The sequence below is a fragment of the Puma concolor genome, chromosome D3, assembly GCF_028749965.1.
Source record: "Puma concolor isolate L17-30 chromosome D3, mPumCon1.1.hap2, whole genome shotgun sequence".
In the NCBI taxonomy this organism is placed as follows: Eukaryota; Metazoa; Chordata; class Mammalia; order Carnivora; family Felidae; genus Puma; species Puma concolor.
This window is the reverse complement of record NC_141678.1, coordinates 16,971,829-16,997,377: the sequence shown is the minus strand read 5'-3', so window position 1 is coordinate 16,997,377 and position 25,549 is coordinate 16,971,829. Positions and strand designations below refer to the sequence as shown.

The 25,549-nt window shown below is 38.5% G+C and overlaps 1 protein-coding gene and 1 long non-coding RNA gene across 3 annotated transcripts in view; both read left to right on the top strand.

Annotated features, from left to right (window-relative positions):
• The window catches only part of SPPL3 (signal peptide peptidase like 3), a 140,140-nt gene that overhangs the window by 71,489 nt on the left and 43,102 nt on the right, over nucleotides 1–25,549 (top strand). Inside the window, exon 2 of one of the 2 annotated variants that reach the window (XM_086681862.1) lies at nucleotides 18,245–18,322. In XM_086681862.1, the coding sequence (XP_086537988.1) occupies nucleotides 18,245–18,322 (78 nt within the window). Of the gene's footprint in view, nucleotides 1–18,244; nucleotides 18,323–25,549 lie in introns of those variants that run through there. The other variant, XM_086681863.1, reaches the window with a different exon arrangement.
• Nucleotides 3,372–5,802, top strand: LOC147575343 (uncharacterized). The gene is made up of 2 exons (XR_015242303.1): nucleotides 3,372–4,008; nucleotides 4,244–5,802. It is a non-coding gene; the product is annotated as an uncharacterized LOC147575343 (long non-coding RNA).

Genomic DNA, 25,549 nt, shown 5'->3' with positions numbered 1-25,549 from the left:
TCCATGGCCAGTCCTGGCGTCTGGTACATTAAATGTAGGTATGCCTTTTCCTCATACTCTGTAGTAATAGCTAGCTGATGCAGGTAAAAATCCAGTTGAATAAATTGGGTGGGTTCAAGTTGAAATAGAACATTAGCACCTGAAAATGTGGTAGTACAGCTAGAAGTGAAAAAGGATTGAGGGACTAAGTAGCCAAAAGGTATACATATAAGTATATGGGTCTCTGTGGAAAAAATTGGGCCCTGGGGCTGATCTTGATTTGTCTGCTAGAAAATGACAAGTAATGGTATCTACAGTCAGTCCTTGAATATTTTCACTAATAGTGGGAAGCCTTTTCTTGGGAAATCCAAAATGGCAGCTATTCAGAGTAAACAGAGTACTTTAGAGCTTCTGTACCCAAACTGTCTGGATTTGAATCTGGACTCTGTCACTTAATACTTTGTAATCTAAGCAAGATATTTCATTTCTATATTCCTTAGATTCCTTATATGTAAATTAGAGATAATAAAAGTTAACTATTTCCTAGGGTGGTAATGAGGATTAAATAACTATTACTCAGAATGAGCCAAATCTTTGGTAAATGTTAGCTCTTACCCCTGTAGAATTATTAAAATAAATTTTCTTACTTTTCCCTTTTCATCATCTCTTAGCTGAAGAATATGTGATTCCCATTGAACAGTACACTTATGTTATTAACATTCCATCTACCAGATCACTTCATTGAGAGCTTAACTCTATGAGATAGATGGTGTTATTATCACCCTCATTTTACAGACGACAACATTGAAGAGTAGAGAGGTTAAGTAACTTGCCCAAGGTTGCAGTTGGTAAAGGACAGGGTCGGGATTTGAACCCAGGACATCTGACTACAGAGCCTTTTGTCTTAACTGTAACAATCTCACAGTGCACTTCTCTGTACGCTCCATGTTTCATTAACCCAGCTCTCATAACTTTATTAGGTGTTTATCCTCCTCAATTTCTGCATTTCCATCTTCTTACCATTTTATATTTCATCTTTTCTGCTTAAAATACCTCCATTTTTCAACCAGTCTTCTAGGAATCCTTCCCCAGTTCACCTCCCCCAACTCTTGATATCTTTCTTTGGCATCTTTACCTGGCTGATTTCCACAGCACTTAGATACTCATTATTCTTTGAAGGGAATTCAAGTGTCCCTTTTTATATATTAATTCAGTATGAAGAGTTTCTAACATGAATTTTATAAAAGTACATGATTAATTTGAATTGAAGGAAATTTCTGCTTAAGATACTTCCAAGTCTACTCTTTTCTTTGAACCTGTTGTACTTTGTTCACTTCATACTGAATAACTAACTCTAGAAAAATCACCTGTAATCTCTCCTAAATCAGCCTTCATCCTCATCTGCTTTTATGAGAGGTAATAACAGGGGTAATGGTTAGAACTGTGGACCTTTGGAGCCATACTGTATTCACATCCTGTTTCTGCCACTTTTTTTTTTTTATGTTTAGTTTTGAGAGAGAGAGAGACAAAACGTGAGTGGGGGAGGGACAAAGAGAGAGGGAGACAGAATCTGAAGCAGGCCGTAGGCTCTGAACTGTCAGTGCACAGGGCTTGAACTCGTGAACCATGAGATCATGACCTGAGCCAAAGTCGGACCCTTAGCTGACTGAGCCACCTAGGCGCCCCGTGAAGCTTTCTGTAGGACTTGGGGCAAATTCGTTAGCATCTGTCTCACAGCCCCAGTTTGCTCAGTACATATGCTCAGCCTTTAATGTGATCTTTTTTCTCCCCTCTAAGTTCTCCCCGTAGTAATTCCTAATTTCCATTGTGCACTGTTCAGGATAATTGAAACCAAAGATTAAATACTGAGTGAAAACGTTTTGCCATCAAAAAAAGTGAATCCAGTCCAGTACAGAGTCTAGGCTCTAGGAGATGAGATTTGAAGTAGAGGAAATGGATTGGGGCTTTTGAAGACAAAAGATAGTAGAGTACCATGTTAGAAATTGGAGTGTCTAGGTATTGTAGGTTGCTGGGGCTTGTTGATGAATGAGGTAGGCATGGGGCCAGGAGATGGTCTGTGTCGAGGTTCTTCTGCCTTGGTTTGTGACTTCTGCCTCTGGTACTGATATGTGAGGTACCTGGACCTGGATTTTGGTGCCCAGTCAGGTGTCTCCAGTGTCAGGCTAAGTGGTCAGGTCACTGTCACATTATAGAAATTTTCACTCTTGTCTCTTCTTCATTCCCTTTGCCCAGTGTGTCACCAGATCTCCTTGGTATTTCTTTCAAAATATAGTTTGTAACTGTTTACTTCCTCCATTTCTACTTCTTATTAATCTGGGCTATAGGCCTGGATTCTTTTTTTTTTTTCTTTAAAAAAAATTTTTTTTTAACATTTATTAATTTTTGAGAGACTGAGCATGAGCAGTGGAAGGGCAGAGAGAGAGGGAAACACAATCCGAAGCAGGCTCCAGGCTCTGAGCTGTTAGCACAGAGCCCAATGCAGGGGCTCGAACACACGAACCATGAGATCATGACCTGAGCCGAAGTCAGATGCTTAACCAACTAAGCCACCCACGTGCCCCTAGGCCTAGATTCTTGTAAGAGTTTTAGTTCATCTCCTTCATTCCAGTCTCATCTCTTCTGCCCCTTCCATCTACACTGGATATTTCTGTCTAGTTGATTTTCCAGAAATATTATTGTGTCATTTTTATGATTTTACTTCATTGATAATGGTAGTATTTCTAGATGAGATTAAAATTTCAGCAGATAAAATTCTACTGACAAACCTAGAATCTAAGTATACCATATTTTAACCTAATCACTAGATAGAAACTCATCTTCCAGTTAATCTCTTTGGAATTTCACTCTTCTGTGAGAGAAGATACTTGCTCCTAATGATACTATTCTCCCTGTGTACCTATGTCCTCTTCCCAGAGTTTGACTTTAGTAACAGAGATGTTCCTTTTGTGTTACTAAATATAATGACTGTACAATAGATTTAAGGTTTGTTTGTTTGATTGTTTATTTTGAGAGAGAGTGCACACACATGGGCACACAAAAGTAAGGGAGGGACAGAGACTGGGAGAGAGAATCTCAAGCCGGCTCCTTGGTGTCAGCACACCCCCCAAAGTGGGGTTCCATCCAGTGAGCCATGAGATACGACCTGAGCTGAAACTGAGAGTCAGATGTTTAACCGAGTCAGATGTTTAACCAACTGAGCTACCTCCATGCCCCTTGACTGCCCGATAGATTTAAGGTAGTATCATATAGGAGGACATACTATGGGAAAGGGACTAGGGGTCTGTTTACTCTTTAATGTTTGTTCAGCCCCATCTACAAATAAACTGTCTATGTTAAAAATCTATTACAGTAGCTACTTAAAAATTTTTAAGCTGTCTTTTCAAATGAATTACAGTATGAGACTTTGCTGCCATTTCCAGTGTGAAAAGGGGTCAATAACCAGAAAAATAACATCTAGTATCATTTAGTGCTGAATCAAGATCTCAACTGATGTGATTACATGATTAAATAAGACTTAAAATATATATGTAATTGGTGCTTTAATTTTAAATTTATTTATGTATGTATGTATGTATGTGAGAAAGAGCGTGAGCGTGTGCAAGCTGGGGAGAGGGGCAGAGGGAGAGAAAGAGAGAGAGAGGGAGAGAATTTCAAGCAGGCTCCAAGCTCAGCATGGAGACCAACTTGGGGCTCAATCTCACAACCCTGGGATCATGACCTGAGTCAAAATCAAGAATCAGGGGCACCTGGGTGGCTCAGTCGGTTAAGTGTCCGACTTCGGCTCAGGTCATGATCTCACGGTCCGTGAGTTCGAGCCCCGTGTCAGGCTCTGTGCTGACAGCTCAGAGCCTGAAGCCTGTTTCAGATTCTGTGTCTCCCTCTCTCTGACCCTCCCCCATTCATGCTCTGTCTCTCTCTGTCTCAAAAATAAATAAACGTTAAAAAAAAAAAATTTAAAAAAAAAGAATCAGACACTCAGCCAGGCCACCCGGGAGCCTCATGATGTTGGTGCTTTTATTTTTTTTTAATTTTTTTTTCAACGTTTCTTTATTTTTGGGACAGAGAGAGACAGGGCATGAACGGGGGAGGGGCAGAGAGAGAGGGAGACACAGAATCGGAAACAAGCTCCAGGCTCTGAGCCATCAGCCCAGAGCCTGATGCAGGGCTCGAACTCACGGACCGCGAGATCGTAACTTGGCTGAAGTCGGACGCTTAACCGACTGCGCCACCCAGGCGCCCCAAGGTGCTTTTCAAAGTTTAAGAAAACCTTTGTCTTTAAATTTGGCTTTTTGAAAATAAATTCTACCATAGATGGGATGTTACGTTTAACTGAAGGATATAAGCTTTTAGCATATGGTTAAAAATAAATGAAAAGATGTAGCCTATTCAGAAATCACAAGCACTTTCTTTCCTTAGCATATCCTCCTAAGATCCTAAATGCAGTTTTTATTTTTTATTTTTTTAATGTTTGTTTATTTATTTTGAGAGAGCTTGCGTGTAGGAGTGGGGGGAGGGGCAGAGAGAGGAGAAAGGGAATCCCAGGCAGGCTTCCACTGCACTGTCAGCACAGAGCCTGACACACGGCTCGATCTCACAAACCGAGATCATGACCTGAGCCGAAGTCAGCGGTTGGGCACTTAACCAACTGAGCCACCCAGGCACCCCTAAATACAATTTTTTAAGATGTTAGTGTCATGGGGCGCCTGGGTGGCTCAGTCGGTTAAGCATCTGACTTTGGCTCAGGTCATGATCACAGCTTGTCGGTTCGAGCCCCGTGTCAGGCTCTGAGCTGTCAGCACAGAGCCTGGAGCCTGCTTCAGATTCTGTGTCTCCCTCTCTATCTTCTCCTCCCCCATTCATGCTCTGTCTCCCTCTCAAAAATAAATAAACATTAAAAAATTTAAAAAAAATGTTAGTGTCATTTTAAAAATTCTCATAAATGCAAAAATGTGAAATAGTCCCATTTTAAATAAAAGTGGTATTATGGGATATATTGGTCTTTAGCCTGCTTCCTCCTGTAACGGTTTTTCCATGCTATTCTTTTAAAATTTCTTCATAGTGGAGTGAAGTATACAAAATACAATGACTATAGCAAAAGGAAAAAGGTTGATTAACCTCACTGTGTTTCAGTTACTTCATCTGCAAAAGCATTTTATGCACTACTTGACACACTACTCAACAGAAGATTGTTATTGTTTCAAGGAGGAGGGAGCCATCAGCCTATAGAGATGGTAACTGAACACATGACAGTAGACAGTGTCACACAAAGACAGTGCGTGGAGTAAGAAGTGAGGGGGCACTGATGACAGAAGCCATGATTAGCAGAGGAGAAGGAGACTAAGAAGTTTTAGGAGCCAGAGGGATAGGAGGAAGTCCAGAAGAAAATCGTGGATGCTGGGACAAAATTGTTTTAAGAAAGAAAGTGATCGCTGTTTTCAGATCCTGCAAGGAGCCAGAGAGAGCATGTCAAGTAAGATACTGACTAAAGTTTATTGGATAAAACAACAAGATTGTTGCTGATCTTGGGGAGAGGGAGAGCATGTTCCATGGAGTACTGAGGGCAGAAGCCAGATTGTGTCAAGAAGACACTAGCAGAGGGGCACCTGGGTAGCTCAACTGAGCTCAGTCGGTTAAGCATCTGACTCTTGGTTTTGGCTCAGGTCACGTTCTCGAGGTTTGCAGGTTTGAGCCCCGTGTCAGTCTCTGAGCACAGAGCCTGCCTGGGATTCTCTCTCTGCCCCTCTTCTGCTCGTTCTCTCTCTCCCTATCTCTCCCTCCCCTGCTCGTGCTCTCTCTCTCTCTCTCTCTAAATAAATAAACACAAACAAACAAAAAACAAAAACCCTAGCAGAGACAGCAGTCCACCCCTGAGTCCCTAGAAAGTTTGACCTGGCCTGTTTCACCTTTCTGGTCTTTTTTCTTTTCACTACCTCGTACCAGTCCCCCCACACCACCCCCCACCCCAGCAGATACTCTTGTGGGATGCATTGTAGCTCTTGCTCTCTCTCTCCCACCCATGCGTGCTCCCTCACCTCTCTTTCTAGCCTAGCTGAGCTACTGGACTGTTGGTCATCTCTCAGTAGACCGTACTCTCACACAGGCCTCCAAGCTGAGCTTCTACACTGATCCATAGTATGGCTTAATTTGATAACCTTTTTACTTTTCTGTTCCTCATCAGACAGTTCTCAATGGGTGATATGGGGCTGGGTCTTTATCTCGGAGTGCCGCACTTATGAGAGTACTAATTTAAATAGTCCTGCATGCATTGATGGGTAAGATAGGATGGAGCAGTGACAGAAGCAGTTATTACCGTTAGAGCCTGTAACAGACGTTACATTTTGCAAGGTAATGGGGAGATTTGTTTGGTTTTAGATGTGTTGAATTTGAGGTGATGCAAGTACCCCCATGGGCATTGGAGAGTTCTTACTGAAATTCGGTCTGTCTTAGAAATCCCCTTGTTCTGGGACATTCCTTTTGAACTTCTCTAGTTTATCTTGATAGAAGTAAAGGAGGCACTGTGACTTAGGTTGTCAGGCTTCTTTTTCTTGTCCACAGAAGTAGATCTGTCATGAGGAGAGGTTAGCTACCAGGAAATGACTAAATGTCAACCTGTAGCATCCAGTTTTATAAGTCATTGGAAAATCTTCTTAAAGTTCAAGTTTTGGAATTGTATGAATGCTTTCAAGACTTTGTTTACAGAATTATACATAAAGCTATTATATTGTCAGCATTAAATGGCAAAGAATAATCTTTTAATGAGACTCATGAAGTGAAAATCAATTTGCTGAATGTTTTTAAGAACAGTGTTAAAAAAATCCCCTTCTTGTTTTTTTTTTAATTTTACTATAAAATAAATGTAAACATAAAAGCTAAACTGCTAACTTTTTAAAAGTTTATTTATTTTGAGAGAGCAAGCATGAGCAGGGGAGGGGTAGAGACAGTGGGAGAGAGAGAATGCCAGGCTGTCAGCGCAGAGCCCGACATGGGGTTCAAACTCAAGAACCATGAGATGATGACCTGAATGAAATCAAGAGTCAGACACTTAACAACTGAGCCACCCAGGCGCCCCCAGTTTAACCATTTGTAAGTGTATAGTTCAGTGGCATTAAGTCCACTTACATAGGTTGGGCAACCATCACCTCTGTCCGTTTCTGGACCTTTTCATCATCCCAAACAGAATTCTGTACCCATTAAATAAGAATTCCCCATTTCACCTCCTTCTAGTCCTGGTAACCTCTATTTGACTTTCTCTATGAATTTACCTGTTCTAGGGCCCTCATATGAGTGGAATCAAACACTATTTGTCCTTTTCTGTTGGACTTATTTCACTTAACGTAATGTTTCCAGAGTTCATCTGTGTTGTAGCACATATCAGCATTTCCTTCCTTTTTTAAGGCTGAGTAATACTCAGTTGTATGCATACACCACATTTTGTGTATCCATTCATTCATTGATGGACACTTTGGTTGCTTCCACCTTTAGGCTGTTGTGAATTGTGTTGCTGTGAACATGTGTACAAGTAAGTATCTCTCGAGTCCCTGCTTTCAGTTGTTTGGGGTATATACATAGGCCTTACTAAGTTTTGTGGGCACATATCCTGAGAAAGTATTTAGACATTCAGGAGCAGTTTCTTTATGAAATACTAATCTTGACCAGCATGTTAACACAAATTTTTGTAAGTTTTTAAGGAAATTTATTTAGTTCAAGTTCTAAAGCAATCTTGGCTTGGCTAGTGATACAAAAATGTCTTCAAAAGCTGCATTATAATTTTCTTTTTTGAAAATGAGTCCCTTGGTCAAATGGAAATGCATAAACCACTTTATTCCAGCTTGTTTCTGTCTACTTTGAGAAAACCAGTTGCCTAGGTTTTTCCCTTGCCTTAAAAATGTATGTTACAGCCAGTACAGGGCTATTTCTGGCTGCTGGTGTTTTAACACAGGAGTCACAATTATGTTGCTGGGTGTGTGCTCAAATCACCAAAAAATGCACATGCTTTTGAAATTGTAATATGAGGATCTGTCTAAAAGAGTAATTCATAGGAAAGAATGGAAGCATCTTACCATGGAATCGTTCAGCGTGGGGTCTTCTTTCTGTTTCACTGGAACCCTGTAAAGCCTCTCTTACCTATTGTAGGCAATAAAACGTGTCTGAAAACAAAATGACTACAGATCATCTTTACTGCCTTAGAGACTAATACCTTTCTTTCATAGGAATATGCTCAGTCCTCAGATTTTGCATCTCTGATGGAAATAATTTTTCACCGTGCTAGCTGGGTAAAATAAAATAGTAACATATGGTGCATCTCTTACATGTTTTTTTCCATAAAGTATTTGGTGCTAATGAAGAGATAGGAAGAATGAAAATTCTTCATTTCTAATCCAAAAATATTTTGATATTGGAAATCCACCCATATTCATGGTATGACTCAGAGATGTTCGTGACTCCTGCTAGACTACACACACACACACACACACACCCCTCTTTGTGCAAAACAGGAAATAGTGCCTCCCTGACCGGATGGGCTTGGCTCAAAAATTGTCACCTTTGTGAAAAGAAAAGGTGTCCCTCCCACCAGGTGGCTGCATCCATCCTGTAGGACTCAAGGTTCTGCTCATCAGGCTTTGTGCCCGAAGTCCTGCTGCATCCTCCAGGAGGGAAGGGTAGGATGTATTTCAACATTCATTGGCCCTCTTAGTTGGGTGGCCTTATTCAGTAACAACAATATACAATAAGGGTGAGCAAGCTTTTTCCATATAGGACCAGTTAGTAAATATTTTGGGCTATGTGAGCCATGTGGAGACTGTCACAACTCTACTGCTCCGCCAGTGAAGCACCAGAGCAGCCATAAACGATACCTGAATGAATGAGCTTGGCTGTGTTTACTGGAATAGCAGTAGGCCATAGTTTGCCCCCTCCAGTACGTGGCAACCCATAGCACCTCCCATAGCACTTTATTTCTCTATTAGAATATTACATTCTGTTACCTTGTATGATGTGTCTTTCTTACTAGATCGTCACTTTCTTAAGTGACTGTCTTACTTTGTGTCTTGGACATAAAGATTAAATTTAACTTATTAAAATTTTATTTAATAAGATTATCTATTCCATTATTAAGCATAGGATACATATTTGGTTTTTTTCCTTAAAATAATGGAAAAATGTGGAAGGGAATTGTGGATACTATAATGTTAGATATTTTAGATAAAAATACAAATGAAATCCTCTTTGAACACACTCTACCTTAAAGGGAAAGCTAGTATTGCTGAGGCCTGGAATGTAAGTCATGTTGTGCATATCCTATTTAAAGCCAAAAATCTTGCATAGCAAAATAATTTTAACTACTTCTTGGTGTTTTGTGATTTTAGAAGTTCATATGAGAAAATGCTAGGAATTTGTATAGCCAGGACCTGTGGGTGAGTGTATAAGGCAGCTGTTCTCAAAGTGTGGCCCACGAATCCCTCAGGGATCCTCAGACCCTTGTAGGGGGGCTACCATTAAAGTTATTTGTCTTTTTCATTTTGATATTTTTTCCTTGTCTTTTTCGTTTTGACATTTTTTCCTTATGGTGAAAAGCAGTGGTGGGTAAAAAAACCAAAAAACTCTGCTGTGCGACATGAATCAAGGCAGTGGCACCAAACTGTACTAGTAATCATAATGTTCTTCACCACCGTGCACACACCGTTCATTTATTTATTTTTATTTTGGGGGACACCTGGGTGGCTCAATCGGTTAAACCTCTGATTCTTGGTTTCAGCTCAGGTCATGATCTCGTGGTTTGTGGGTTCAAGCCCCGCATCAGGGCTCCATACCGATGGTGTGGAGCCTGCTTTCTCTCCCCCTCTCTCTCTGCCCCTCCCCTGCTCTTACTCTCTCTCAAAATAAATAAATAAATAAATAAATAAATAAATAAATAAATAATTTTTTAAATGTTTATTTTTGAGAAAGTGCAAGTTGGGGAGGGACAGAGAGAGGGGGACAGAAGATCTGAAGCAGGCTTTGCACTGACAGCAGCCAGCTCAATGTGGAGCTTGAACTCACAGGCTGTGAGATCATGACCCAAGCCGAAGTTGGATGCTCAACCGACTGAGCCACCCACGTGCCCCTCACACACTACACTGTTTTGTTTTGTGTTTGTTTAAAAACAAAAAAACAAGTTTCCCTTAGGGTGAAGCAGTGAAAATTACTTTTATTAAATCTCAATCCTTGGGGCGCCTGGGTGGCTCAGTCGGTTAAGCGGCCGACTTCGGCTCAGTCATGATCTCGCTGTCCGTGAGTTCGAGCCCCGCGTCGGGCTCTGTGCTGACCGCTCAGGGCCTGGAGCCTGTTTCGGATTCTGTGTCTCCCTCTTTCTGACCCTCCCCCGTTCATGCTCTGTCTCTCTCTGTCTCAAAAATAAAATAAACGTTAAAAAAAAAAAATTAAAAAAAAAAACTCAATCCTTAAGAACACTTTTTTAAATAATAAAATAGTTCTTAAGCATGTATGCTGTATACTAAGGTTCCATTGGTTTTCTTGAAAAAATACTTGTGCAGTCATTTGAGATGGTAGCTGAACTAGCTACTTTTTTCTTGGAACACTGTTTTTACTTGAAGAATGACTAGTGGACAAACTAGAGTTATTCACACTTTGATGTTTGGCAATGTCTCAAAAATTAATGAAGTGAGCCTGTCATTTAAAAAAAATAAACAGTCGTTTTGCCAGTAATACAATTTGGGTTTTTTGGTTTGTTTGTTTTTAGAGTATTAGTTCTCAGTGATGAGAGATTGTTTGTTTGTTTGTTTGTTTATTTAAATATGAAATTTATTGTCAAATTGGTTTCCATACAACACCCAGTACTCATCCCAACAGGTGCCCTCCTCAATACCCATCACCCACCCTCCCCTCACTCCCACCCCCGTCAACCCTCAGTTCTCAGTTTTTAAGAGTCTCTTATGTTTTGGCTCCCTCCCTCTCTAACCTCTTTTTTTTTTCCATCCCCCCATTTTCTCCCCATGGTCTTCTGTTAAGTTTCTCAGGATCCACATAAGAGTGAAAACATATGGTATCTGTCTTTCTCTCTATGACTTATTTCACTTAGCAGAACACTCTCCAGTTCTATCCACGTTGCTACAAAAGGCCATATTTCATTCTTTCTCATTGCCACGTAGTACTCCATTGTGTATATAAACCACAATTTCTTTATCCATTTATCAGTCCGTGGACATTTAGGCTCTTTCCATAATTTGGCTATTGTTGAAAGTGCTGCTATAAACATTGGGGTACAAGTGCCCCTATGCATCAGCACTCCTGTATCCCTTGAGTAAATTCCTAGCCGTGCTATTGCTGGGTCATAGGGTCGATCTATTTTTAATTTTTTGAGGAACCTCCACACTGTTTACCAGTGATACAATTTGAACTTTTAAGTGAAAATTAGAATTTTGGAAAACTGTATCTGTTATCATTAGTCTCAGGAATGATGTTAACAAATGTGGTTTTTCAGATACTGTGTAATGAAATGTGACCACATCTGGAAAAGCTGCATAACTCAGTGAACCAATATTTTCCAGATGACCAGTGTATGATGTTACAGAATCATTCATGGGTAAAGGATCCATTCAAAGTGTAGCATAATCCTTTGGATTTTAACATAATATATTTTTTAAAAAACTTTACCGATACGGTTTCAGATTTCACATTGAAAATAACCTTTAAGAAATTACCACTTGTTGAAGTGCAGTGTAGCATTAAAGAAGAGTCTCCTCAGTTACCTAAAAATGTTGTTATAATACCCCTCCCTTTTCCAGCTACCCATATGCGTCAGGCCAGATTTCCTTCTCCGTAGCCTTCATAGTGTTCAACTAAAGCAACATATGGCAACAGACTGAATGCAGAAGCAGATAAGAGAATCTGGTTGTCTTCCATTTAAGCCAGACATTAAAGAGGTGTGTAGAAATGTAAGAGAATGCCCCTTGTCTCACTAAATTCTTTTTTGTTTTGGAAAATAGTTCTTTTTCCTTTAAAAAAAAAAAATATGCTCATGTGTAATGGTTTTGTTACATTTAAATGAGTTAGTAAACCATTTTCATTTTTTCTCAGTTTTAATTTCCAGCAGCTGTTACCCATAGGAACAAAAGCTCTAAGGGGTCTTCCTTGTGTAAATAGTTTCAAGACCAAAAAGTTTGCAAAGTGCCAGTCTAGGGCACCAGACAGTGCTAGGTTGGAATATTAGTTGCTTGGTTTGTTGGGTGGACAAGAATGCTTTCATTGTATAGCTGGAAGGCTGACACATAGAACACATTATAGAACAGTACTCTCTGTGTCTCAGTTTGGCATGATTTTTAGCAGGATATGTGTTATAAGCACTTGCTGGTAAAGCAGCTAGAAATAGATGTTTGACTGTAGAGCAATTACTAAATAAAATCCAGCATGGTTCTAAAAATCTTAGGGTGTAGAATATAATCTTACTGTATATGAGAGAACTTTCTGGTAGCTTTCTGTCTCTATTAAGGTTTGGGGGAATATGGTAAAAGAATTAGGGGTGTTTGTAGTGACCATGTAAAATATCTCAACAGCTAACCTGTACTAATACATCACTTGGCAAAGTCTCCCGAGTCTTTCTTCAGCACATTTGGCCAACCTGATTTTGGCCTATCTGAAAGGCATGTATTTAGTTTCTTTTTGCATTTCAGTAGTAGTTCCTTTGTTTCAGTCTGTAGAGTAAGTTCCTGTCTTTAATGTGCATTGAGTCTCGGGAAAAGACACCTCACTAGGCGTAGGTCCTGAGAGATGATACACATCTGCTTTTGGCCGTGGGAGAGCCTGAAGTGTGGGATAGGAAGAGGCTGTGAAATAAGATTGTGGGCTTTGCTTTCCTAGAATTGGCCAGACTACCTACCCTTTTTCCCTGGAATACCTTTCCCTCTGCCTGCCCTACTCTGGTCGTACCCCAGAAGCCCAGACCCCAGTCTCTGCAGTAAAATTCTTGGGTCTTCGCATACTTGTGAAGTGTTTCTGATTCTTTACTTCTCTTTGCGGGCAAAGAGAATAATAGAGGTATGGATGAGGCTCTCTTCTCCCTGTCATTATCAGCAGTTAAAACCTTTATTAAACAATCTGTTTGATAATGAAACAAAAGAGCTGTGGGTTAGACCCTAGAGCTGGCCAGTTTTTGTAAAAAATGACTCAAGAGAAAAATTTTCCCTTGGTTGATTAAACCAACCAATTATGGAATGAGTTAAGTCACGGGAATAAAAGGCACAGCTTAAGGAATATTATCAAGGATGTTATAATAGTTGTATGGTAACAGATGGTAGCTACACTTGTGGTGAACACAGCATAATGTATAAACTTGGGGAATCCCTATGTTGTACACCTGAAACTAACGTAATCTTGTGTGTCAACTATAGTCCAATGTAAAAAAATTTAATAACAGTTTTCAGTAGTCTGGAAACAGTGCTGCCTTTGTCAGCTCATTTGCCTATAAACATGCCAGTGATCGGCCAAACATATTTATATGGTAATATTTATCATTTTTGGAGGAAAAACAGTATAAAAACCTAGAGTCTTGAAAATAAAAATTAGCTGGGCCTTCAAGTTTGTCTAGGCCAAAAGAGGATTTTATAGAGACCAGGAAAATGTAAAAAGCTTGCCTACGGAAGATCAAATGGCTAGTTACAGAATAATTAAAGATAGAAACTGGAGCTTCCTGACTCCCAAGTTTGTCATCAGATGATCACGTCAGTTTGAGAGATGATGGAGTAAGTCTGCCTATGTTCAGAACTGCACCCGGCTCCTCAGCTCAATGGTGACAATCACACAGGTCCACAATTTCCAAACCTCAAATTCTGAAAACCCAGAGTTTTTCTGTAATTCACATGGAAGCAAAACCTGACCCAAGCTGTTGAAGCGGTTTCTAATCTTTATTTATCTTATTTAGTGTGGTTATTCATGTTTCACTACAGAAATATTAATATTTGATTACAGGGTACTTGCTGCTCTAGACCCCAGTGAGGGGGTTTTCTGCAACACATCTATCCTCAAGGTATTTTTTTGAATAAGGGGTTGTATACATGTAGGACTTAATGTCATAGAATGGTTGTGAAAATTAAGCGCTCAGTAAAACGTTAGATGTTGCTCTTACCACCAAGAAAATCCCAGAAGCCCAATTTTGAACTATAACAGGGGCGTCTTCCTATACAAGTATACATCAGTGCAGTCATTAGAACTTTCTACATTGATGGAAATGTTCTTTATCTGGCCATTCAGTAGAGTAGTCATCAACTATTGGATACTTGAAATTCAACTAGTGTAACCAATGAACCAAATTTTTAATTTCATTTAAATTTAAATTGCCACATGTGGCTGGTGGCTAAGTGGCCATTTTAGTGCTAGTGGCTGCTATATTGGACAGTGCAGTTCTGTATTTGAGTTCCCGTTCCGTTTATTCTTTACTTTGCTATTTTTGTAATTATCTTATTATCTCTTTGTATTGATTAAGTTACATGATCCAGCAGATTATTTATTGGCTAACACAGCTGGTATGAGAGGGAGAACTTATGTTTCTATGTCCATCCTGGGCTTATCATCAGCTAAATAGGTGCTTCTGTCTTCACGGCTTTTTAAAGACTTAATAGTAAAATGTACATGTTTCAACGTAAACTTGACACGGGCAACCTCTAATGAAATAAACTTAAATGATGCGTAACGCATAATGTATCTATGCCGAGAAGTCCCTAAACTCAGAGACTGTAAGTAGCAGAAGGTTTTCTGGTAAGTGTGGAAAAAGAAAAACTTCATTGTCAAGTTGTCTTAGGATAGCAGGATGTTCTAACATGTTCAGTGTTAGTGACAAAATGTGCTAGCATGTTCACATTTCTTAAGCAGATGTTATTTTGCAAAAATGATTTCCATACACATTTTAAATGTGATAGTATGTATAATATCAATGTTTTTGATAGGCTCTAGGCTAGACAAGAATTGTTTTTAAATTTTTAACGTTTTATTTTTGCGAGAGAGACCGACAGAGTTTGGGGGGGGGGTGCAGGGAGGAGGGGCAGAAAGAGAGAGAGGGAGACACAGAATCCGAAGCAGGCTCCAGTCTCTACGCTGTCAGCACAGAGCCAGACGTGGGGCTCGAACTCATGAACTGCGAGATCATGACCTGAGCCGAAGTCAGAGGCTTAACGGACTGAGCCATCCAGGCGCCCCAAGACAGGAGTTAGGGTGCATCGGCGAGAGTACAAGATGCAGCTCTTCCTAATATTTTTCACAGTATATTTGACTGTTCAGTATCATGATGTGGATGTTATCTTTACCTGTGGGATTCCATGGTTGCCTTTGAAAAAAGGGCAATGGAAACATTCCTGTCTTCACTAAATCTTAAATTGACGAAAAAGAACAGCATAGGCAGAGGCATCCCCATGTGTTTCTGTTGAGGTTAGAAACAACAAGCTACCCCCCTAATTCAGGAGGTCAAGTGAGGTGAAAAAGTGTGGTATGCTGTGGTTAATAACTCAGAAATGAGAATTTTTAGACAATGTGTATATGGTTAAAAGTTGTGTTTATTGAACCTAGGTGATTTCTCTTAAAAAAAGAAAGAGTACAGTTTAAATTATCAGGTTTTCCATGTCTTAATTTTATAGCAAAAGGCCAATAAATTAAGGCAGTAGAAAAGAACAGCCCCTGTTACATAGTTGAGTTTGAAAAAAGAGCAAGTTACAGAAGGACACGAAGTGTGTATCCGTTTTTATGGTGTGTATACATTCTGCATACACACTTTATGTGGAAGGATACACATACCAACTTGTAAACAGCGTCTGCTCCTAGGGAATGGGCATGTGGACAAGGGGGAGGGGCAAGGCACTTGTACTTTTGCTTCTTACCTGTTATTTGGATTTTTACAATGAACATGAATTATTTTTGTAATTTTTAAAAAATAAAATTGATACTATTTTTTAAATGCTAAAATTGGCTAAAATTAATTTTAAACCATATTCTGCATAATAAATTCTTTGTGTTAAAAAGCTTTTTGTAAAACTTCCAGGGCACTTGGGGGCTTAGTCGGTTAAGGGTTGACTTCAGCTCGGGGCATCACCTTACGGTCGTGAGTTTGAGCCCCGCGTGTCAGCCCCACTGATAGCACAGAACGCACTTCAGATACCGTGTACCCTTTCTCTCTGCCCCTACCCTGCTTGCATGCACGCACACTCTTTTTCTCTCAAAAATAAATAATTATTTTTTTTTTTTAAAAAAAAGCTTTTTGTAAAACTTCCATAATGATAATTTGAGTTGAAAATATATGACATTTCAAAAAGTTTTATTATAGGGGTGCCTGGGTGGTTCAGTAGGTTCAGTGTCCGATTCTTGATTTCGGCTCAGGTCATGATCTCATGGTTGGTGAGGTAGAGCCCCATATTGGGCTCTGCACTGACAACGTGGAACCTGCTTGGGACTCTCTCTCACTCCCTCTCTCTCTCTCTGCCCCTCCTGCCCCCCCCCCCAATAAAATAAACAAAAAAAGTTTTATTATAAATTGTGGACTAGATTTGGAGTCAGCTTTTACCAGATTTTCTTGTATAGATTTGAAAAATATAACTGTTCAGGCTAGAAGAAACCATTTCCTGAAATGCCGTGTTTCGTTCTACAGTGGGTAGCAGGCTTATTGGCTGGTCAACCTGCTCAGCCTCTTCAGAAGGTATTTTGCATATGGTCAAACCCTTGCCTTGAAAAAGACTGAAGAAAGTCAGTGACTACAAGATGGTCAGCCACACAGACAAGAACACAGCCCAGAGGATGTGTGGAAGACAAGAGCTGGTTTAATAACAGTTGAACCCCAGACTTCTAGAAGTCTTCAGTGATGAGTCTCTGGAGGGCCTCCATTGATGTGAGAGATGTAGCAAAAGGAATATACAGTAGTATGAGATCTTAAGACACTGAGTTTGGGAAGTTTAGACTCTAATCTACCTTTAGGTAATGACAATGTGCTTCAGAATACACAGGATACGAAAAAGCCAAGTCATCCAAGTAATACACCAGCAAAAGAAAGGTTTCTTAAAAGGAAAAAAAAAGAAAAAAAAAAAAAAAGGCTCCCTTTGTTTTTTATAGCTCTGGAGTTGGAAAAAATGTTTAAATTCTTTTAAAAATGCTTATACTAGCCTTTAATCATGTGAAAAGCTGCTTAAGCTCACTTTTAATCAATTTTAAATTTTAATTACGTCAGAAAATTAATGCAAATGAAAACCATATCGAGATACCAATTTTCATGTTTCAGATTGGTAAAAAGTCAAAAATTATACAACATTCACTGTTGACAAGGCTTTGGAAAAGAGGAACCCTAATCTGTTACTGGTGAGAATGCAAAATGATAGAACTTCTCTGGAGGGCAGTTTGGCAACATCTATCCAAATTGCAAATACATTTCCTCTGTGATCCAGCAGTCTCACTTTTAGGACCTTTGTTCTGCACAGACGTGTCATTTCATGTGTGCGTTGCAGGCATAATTTACAAGGCTCTTTATTACACAATTGTGGGTAACAGAATTTTTGGAAACAACCACAGTGTCCATCTAAAAGGGATTTTTTTTAAAAACAAAAACTGTTTTTCAGTGTATCCACACAATAGAAATCTATGTAGATGTTTAAAGAAAATAAAAATAAAGAAGAGAAACTCTGCACATACTGGTATAGGAAGATCTCTAGGTTATGTTGTAAAAGGAGGGTGGGGGGAGTACAGAGTGTTGATCTTTTGTGTGAGAAATGGTGAGAAATAATATGTGTTGATACTATATGTTCTAGAACGCTATACAAGAAACCAGTAAAAGTGGTTATCTCAAGAGGACCTGGGGGGAACTAGATGGGAGTAAGACTTCCTGGTTGTATACCTTTTGGTATATATAGTTTTGATTTTGGTACCATATGATAATCACTGAGACTTTATCTTTGCTACAGTAATGGTAGATATCTTGGCATATCTTAAATTGGGAGTGGATGTTGTAAGCATCATGTGGTATACGGAGATGGGATTTTTACATTGATGTCATTTAACATCCTATGAGTGTTAACTAATAATAGCTGTGAACCTACACATGTATTCTTTATGTTAAACTAGCAGGTCTCAGTTATGTTATTTTGTTAATGCTAATTTACACCTTTTTTTTTTAACTTAAAGACAATAATGAAACGTAGTGAGATCGAACTCCACCATACTGTAAACTCCATGAGGACTTGCTGCCATGTGATTTAACATTTTTTTTTTCTCATTTCTCTAGGGCCTATTCCCTGGTGGATTCCAGTCAAGTGTCTACATTTCTGATTTCCATTCTACTTATAGTCTATGGTAGTTTCAGGTAAGATGCTCTCAGGATGGGACAAATTTCATTTGGAGGTGGAAGCAGCATTGTGCGGGAAGTATGAAAACTTGCTGCTCTGTGAAGGGAAACATGACTTTGACAAGAATCGAGTTAGAGTGGGATAATTCTGAAATTTATTCTTTGGTTGGCTGCCGGTGAAACACTTCATTTTAATGCAAACATGTAAATATTGCTTGAAAATTAAAATTTAAAATTGCTTAAATTCTGGTTCTGAAAGTAATGACTCCCATAAGTGTACTCATTTAAAGATCAAGGAGAGAAGCCTTGACAACGATTCTACCGTCTCAAAGGGAACAGCAAGTTTTTCTTAATACAAAGGCATTGACTTAGGTTGAGCCACATTGAGCAATTGCCAATGATTTCATATGGTTCAGCCTACTATTATTAGGATCGTGCCCAGTATCATTCCCCAAGTATTCTGTCTACTGACCTTGGAAATGCTGAGACTGGATCCTCTTGAAATTCCTGTCCTAAGCAGGCAGCCATAGGAATACAAAGGAAAGTCAGGAAGCTAGATACTCCCTTCTTTTCACACTCCTTACTTGAGGGAGGAGCTTTAGTGGTTATACAACACAGATGTCTTGTGGCTTATATATTTACAAATGGAGGCTGTATGATAATTTTTAAATTGAGAACTTGAAAGGGGGTGACTGATAAATAATCAGGCATAAGAATTTTGAACTGTCCAGTATTATATCTGGATTTGGATGAGTACTTGGTAAAATCAGACCTCCAGGCTTTATCCCAATACTGGGTAGAACAAGTAAAATACATTGATAATTCCAGTATCAGCTGATGAAAGTTTTAATCATTGAGATTTCTGCCGAGAGCCCTAGGTTCATAACCACTCTGAGAAGGCCTTAATCAAGCCAGAGCAATTTAGAACCTAATCAACATAATCTTGATATTTTGTTATCTGTCCTTTGGATGAGTTTCTGATTTTTTCTCTTTGAGTATATCATGTATCAATATTTCAGAAAACTTTGTAATTAAAACCAAAATCTTTTAGACTCAAAATTCGAATACTTACTTTCATCAGTAGAAATGACTTTTTGTTTGGCGTGTATTTATATACGGTGTACATTTTCGTAATTTAATTCATTTATATTCTGATTATTTTTACATAACAAAAAATATTTTCCTTGATCATCTTCATACTAATTTTTAGTAATTTGATATTTCTTTTTGTTACTACTCTTATTCTACTTTTGTTGGACATGTAGATGGTTAAAGTGACCATCTTTTTATTTTTATGTGTTCTGTGGCTGGTTGAATTATATCCTTAAGTCAAATATCTGAAAGTTGAAATACTTTGCCAGAGAGTATGAGCTGGCTGTTACTACATATATATTGCCATATTGTTTCCCAGAAAGGTTATAGCAATTATACAATTGGACAAATTTTTTTTTCTCAACGTTTTTATTTATTTTTGGGACAGAGAGAGACAGAGCATGAACGGGGGAGGGGCAGAGAGAGAGGGAGACACAGAATCGGAAACAGGCTCCAGGCTCTGAGCCATCAGCCCAGAGCCCGACCCGGGGCTCGAACTCACGGACCGCGAGATCGTGACCTGGCTGAAGTCGGATGCTTAACCGACTGCGCCACCCAGGCACCCCCAATTGGATAAATTTTAAACAAAATTCTATGTAATAAGTATACCATGGAATTAGATCATATAGATGGAAAGGATTTCGCCAGTCAACCTTCGTATTTTACAAATAGGGAAACTGAAGCCCAACAAGATGAAGTAACTTGACAAAGATTACACAACTAGTTGGTAACAGACTCTGGATTGGAACCCAGCTCCTGATGCTTCTGGTCCAATACCTTATGTCTTTTATACTTCAGTGCATTTCTGCAAAAAGTAAATCATAATGCCTTTAATTACACATTTAAATTGACCTCAAAAATAAAAATAAATAAATTGACCTCACTGAATAAGTTTGAAAGTGTTTTCTTCTGTTTCCTGGAAAAGATTGTGCAAAATTTTGTTATTTCTTCTTTGTGTATTTGATAGAACTCACCAGTAAAGCCATCTAAAGTTGGGCTTTTCTTTGTGGGAAAAGATTGTTTCTGTTTTTTCCTACTTTGTTCACTACTTTTTTTTTCAAGTATTGGTAAGGGCTTAAAAATTTTTTTCATTGTGATAAAATATACATAACAATTTACTGTCTTAACCATTTTGAAGTATACAGTTCAGTAGCAGATTTGAGGGTTTTTTAATACCCATTATTGTACTTTTATTTTTTATTATTTTTTTATGTTGATTTTTTTTGAGAGAGAGAGAGACACAGAATCCGAAGCAGACTCCAGGCTCTGGATTGTTAGCACAGAGCCCAGCGCAGGGCACGAACACACCAACAGTGAGATCATGACCAGGAGCTGTCCATTATTTTACTTTTGTTATGACTGTTTTAATACTTGGGTGTGAAATGATACCTCATCGTGGCTTTGATTGCATTTCCCCAATAATTCCAATTAAAATGTTGAAAAGATGTTGGGCATCTTTTCATGTGCTTATTGGCCACATACTTTTCTTCTTTGGTGAAATGTCTATTCAGATCTTTGGCCATTTTTAAATTGGGTTATCTTTGTTATACTGAATTGTAACAGTTCTTTAAATATTCTGGATACAAGTTCTCTGTCAGTCGTAGGATTTGCAAATGTTTCCTCCCGGTCTCTGGTTTGCCTTTTCATTTTCTTCATACTGTCTTTCAAAGTATAAATGTCTTGGGGCGCCTGGGTGGCGTAGTCGGTTAAGCGTCCGACTTCAGCCAGGTCACGATCTCGCGGTCCGTGAGTTCGAGCCCCGCGTCGGGCTCTGGGCTGATGGCTCAGAGCCTGGAGCCTGTTTCCCATTCTGTGTCTCCCTCTCTCTCTGCCCCTCCCCCGTTCATGCTCTGTCTCTCTCTGTCCCAAAAATAAATAAAAAACGTTGAAAAAAAAATTAAAAAAAAAAAAAAAGTATAAATGTCTTGGGGCACCTGGGTGGCTCAGTTGGTTAAGCATCTGACTTCGGCTCAGGTCATGATCTCATGGCTCATGGGTTTGAGCCCCGCATCAGGCTCTGTGAGTGCTGATAACTCAGAGCCTGGAACCTGCTTCAGATACGGTGTCTCCCTCTCTTTCCACCTCTCCCTCACTTGCGCTGTCTCTCTCAAAAATAAACATTTAAAAAATCAAAGTGTGAACATCTTTGATTCTGATAAAGTGAACCCTACCAATTTTTTGTTCGATGGATCATGTTTTTTGGTATTGTAGCAAAAAAGTCTTTTCCTAATCCACGGACACAAAGAGTTTCTCGTATTTTCTTTAAGAAGTTTTCTAGTTTTACTGCTTACATTTAAGTCCATAATTCATGTGAGTTAATTTTTCTGTGTGGCATGAAGTACAAATAAATCTAAATTCATCTTATGAACATGGCTGTCCAGTTGTGCCGTCACCATTTGTTGAAAAGGCTGTCCTTCACCCCATCAAATTGCCTCGGCACCACTGTGAAAACACAGTTGACCATAAATGGAAGGATTCATCGCTGGATTCCCATTTCTGTGCTTTGGTCTATAGGTCTTTTCTTAGGCCAGTACCACAGGTCTTGATTGCTGTAGCTTTTATAGTAAGTGTTGAACTCCAGTAGTGTAAGTCTTACAACTTAGTTCTTTTTCAAAATTCCAAATACTCTAGGTCTTTTGGATTTCCATAAAAATTTATATTTAACTGGTCAATTTCTACCAAAAAAACATTCTGCTGGAGGTTTGCAGGTATTGTGGATCTACAGATCAATCCAAGAAGAATGGCTGTCTTCATAATAGTGAATCTTCTAGTTCAGGACCTGAAATGTCTCTCCATTTATTTAGATCTTTAGTTTTACATAGTAATGCTCTGTAATTTTCAGTGTACAATGCTTGTACTTCTTTTGTTAAGTATTTCATTCTTTTGATGTTCCTGAGTATTTCCAGTGTTCCTAAGTACTCCTTTTTTCTTGGATTCATTTTTGGATTTTTCATTGCTAAGCATGTAGAAGTGCAGTTGACTTTTTGTATATTGATGTGGTATCCTGTAGCTTTGATGAACTCATTTGTTACTGCTAGTAGTTTTTTTGTGTACAGACTCCTGAGGGTTTTCTACACACAGGATAACATGGTCTGCAAATAAAGACGGTTTTGCTTCTTTTCATATCTGAATGCCTTTAATTTTTCCTCCTCCTCCTTTTTTCCCCCTTCTTGTATAGGATAGAACCTCTAGTACAGTGTTGAGTAGAAAGTGACAAGAGCACACATCCTTCTTTACCTTGTTCCTGATCTTAAGGGGAGAGCATTTAATTGTTCACCATTAAGTATAGTGTTTGCTGTAGGTTTTCGTCAATGCTTTTTATCAGGTTGAGGAAATTTCCTCCTGTTTCTAGTTTGTGGAAAGTTTTTATCACAAATGGATTTTGTCATATATATATCATATATATGTCTGTATATATATCATGTGTATGTGTGTATGTACGTGTATATGATGTATGTATATATATTTAAAGAAGATACAGAATGAATTAGTATATCATTCTTGTCACAAGAGCATGAGGACCAAGGTAGCTGGAAGACACACAGGGTTTTTTTTTTTTTTGAGAGAGAGAGAGCGAGAGAGAGAGAGAGAGAGCGCGCGCACATGTACGTGCCACAGCACAAACGCAGGCCAGCAGGGGAGGGTCAGATGGAGAGGGAGAGAATGAATTCCAAGCAGGCTCCACACTCTGCCCTGAGCCTGATGTGAGGCTCATTCTCACGACTGTGAGATCATGACCTGAGTCAAAATCAAATCAGGAGTCGGAGGCTTAACCAACTAAGCCACCCAGGCGCCCCTGGTCATATATTTTTATTATATATATGATATATGTATCATATATCATATATACAATTATATATATCTATATATATGATTTGTGTCTGTATTCATGAGGGATATTGGTCTGTACTTATTATGTCTTCTTATAACTTTGGTACTTGGAAAATATTGGCCTCATTGAATGAGTTGGAAAGTGTTTCTTCTTCTATTCCTTGAAAAGATTGTGTAGAACTGTATTGTTTCTTCAAGTATTTGATAGAGTTTAACTGTCTAAAGCTAGGCATTTCTTTGTGGGAAAATTTTTTTGGTTTCGTTTTTTTCCTGCTTAGCTCACTAGTTTATTCCTTCCCCATCCCCCTCCCCCTTTTTTAAGTATTGGTAAGGTGTGGGGTTTTTTTAACAGCTTTATTGAGATATATATATAGTGTAAAATTCTTCTATGTAAAGTGTACAATTCAGTGGTTTTAGTATGTCTACAAAGTTGTGCAATTATCACCAATTTTAGAGCAATTTTATTATACCAAAGGAAACCTTGTACCCATTAGTAGTCATTACCCTTTGCTCTCTCTCTTGCTCTAGCCAACTACTAATCTGTTTTCTGTCTTTTATATAGATATGCCTATACTGGAAATTTCATTTTAAGTAGAATCTTGCAGTACGTGACCTTTTGTGACTGGCTTCTTTCACTTAGCATAATGTTTTAAAGTTTATTCACATTGTAGCATGTGTCAGTACTTCATTCCTTTTTATTGCCCGATAATACTCTCTTTTGCTAATCCACGCATCAATTGATAGACATTTATGTTTCCCCATTGGGCTGCTATGAATATTCATGTACAAGTTTGTGTGGGGACATAAGTCATCATTTCTCTTGAGTAGATACCTATGACTGGAATTGCTGGGTCATATGGCAACTCTATTTTTTTAACATTTGGAGAAACTGCCACTGTTTTTCAGAGGAGCTGCATCATTTTACATTCCTACCAGCAATGTATGAAGGCTCCAATTTCTGTTATTATCTGTTTTGATTATAGATACTGTATTCTGTTTTGGTGGATATGAAGTGTATTTCGCTGTGGTTTTGATTTGCATGTCCTTAGTGGCTCATGATGTTGAGCATCTTTTCATGCTTATTTACCATATGTGTGTCCTCTGTAGTGAAGTGTCTATTCAAATCTTTTGCCCATTTTAAAATTACATTGTCTTCTTATTACTGATTTGAGAATTCTTTATATATTGTGGGTACAAGTCCTTTATCAGATAAATGCTTGCAGAGTTTCTCTTGGCCTGTGGGTTTGTCTTTTCACTTTCTGTATGTTTACAATTTTTATATTTTCCTGATAGAGTGAGATAAAATATCACTCTTTAGCAATAATTTTTGTCTTAAAAGTCTTAAACTGTCTGATGTCAGTATAACCATTCCAGCTCTCTTATGGTTGTGTGTGGGAAGATTTTTAATTACTAATTTTATTTCTTCTTATACGTCTACTTGCATTTTCTCTTTCTTCTTGAATCAGTTTTGGTAATTTGTGTCTTTCTAGGTTTTGTGCATCTTTTCTAAATGATCTCATTTATTGGCATTAGCTTCTTCACATTGCTCATGTATAATTAATTTTTATTGGTCGGTAGTAATGTTCCCTCTTTAATTTTTTTATTGTAGTCACTTGTATCTTGGTTTTTTTTTCCCCCTTGGTCAGTCTAGCTGAAGGCTCTCAATTTTGATCTTTTCAAAGAAACAACTTTTGGTTTCATTAATTTTTCTTTATTTTTTTTCTATTTTCTAATTTCATTGATTTCTACTCTAATTTTTATTATTTTCTTCCTTCTGCTTGCTTTGGGTTTAGTTTGTGCTCCTTTTCCTAGTTCCTTAAGGTGAAAGTTGAAGTTAGTGATTTGAAACCTTTCTTCTTTTAAGTTAGGCGATTAAAGCTGCAAATTTCCCTCTAAGCATTGCTTTAACTGCATCCCATACATTTTATTATGTTGTATTTTCATATCATTCAATTAAAGATACTTTGTAATTTCCCTGGTGATTTTTTTCTTTGACCCATGGGTTCTTTATAAGGATATTGGTTACTTTCCTACTATTGGGGGATATCTCAAAATTCTCTTTGAAAGGAATTTTAAGAGCCTAATTCAATTCCATTGTGGTCAGAGAGATACTTTTTATGATTTCAGTCCGTTTAAATTTATTGAGACTTGTTTTATGGCCTAGCATATGTTCTGTCCTGAAGAATGTTCCATGTGCAATTAAAAATCAGCCTTCAACAGAGGGTTGAGAGCAGGAAGTGCCATAATCTGGTTTGTGTTTTAGAAAGATTGTTCTGGATTCTCTATGAGAAATAGCTTGTTGGGTAAGGGGAGAAAGTGACA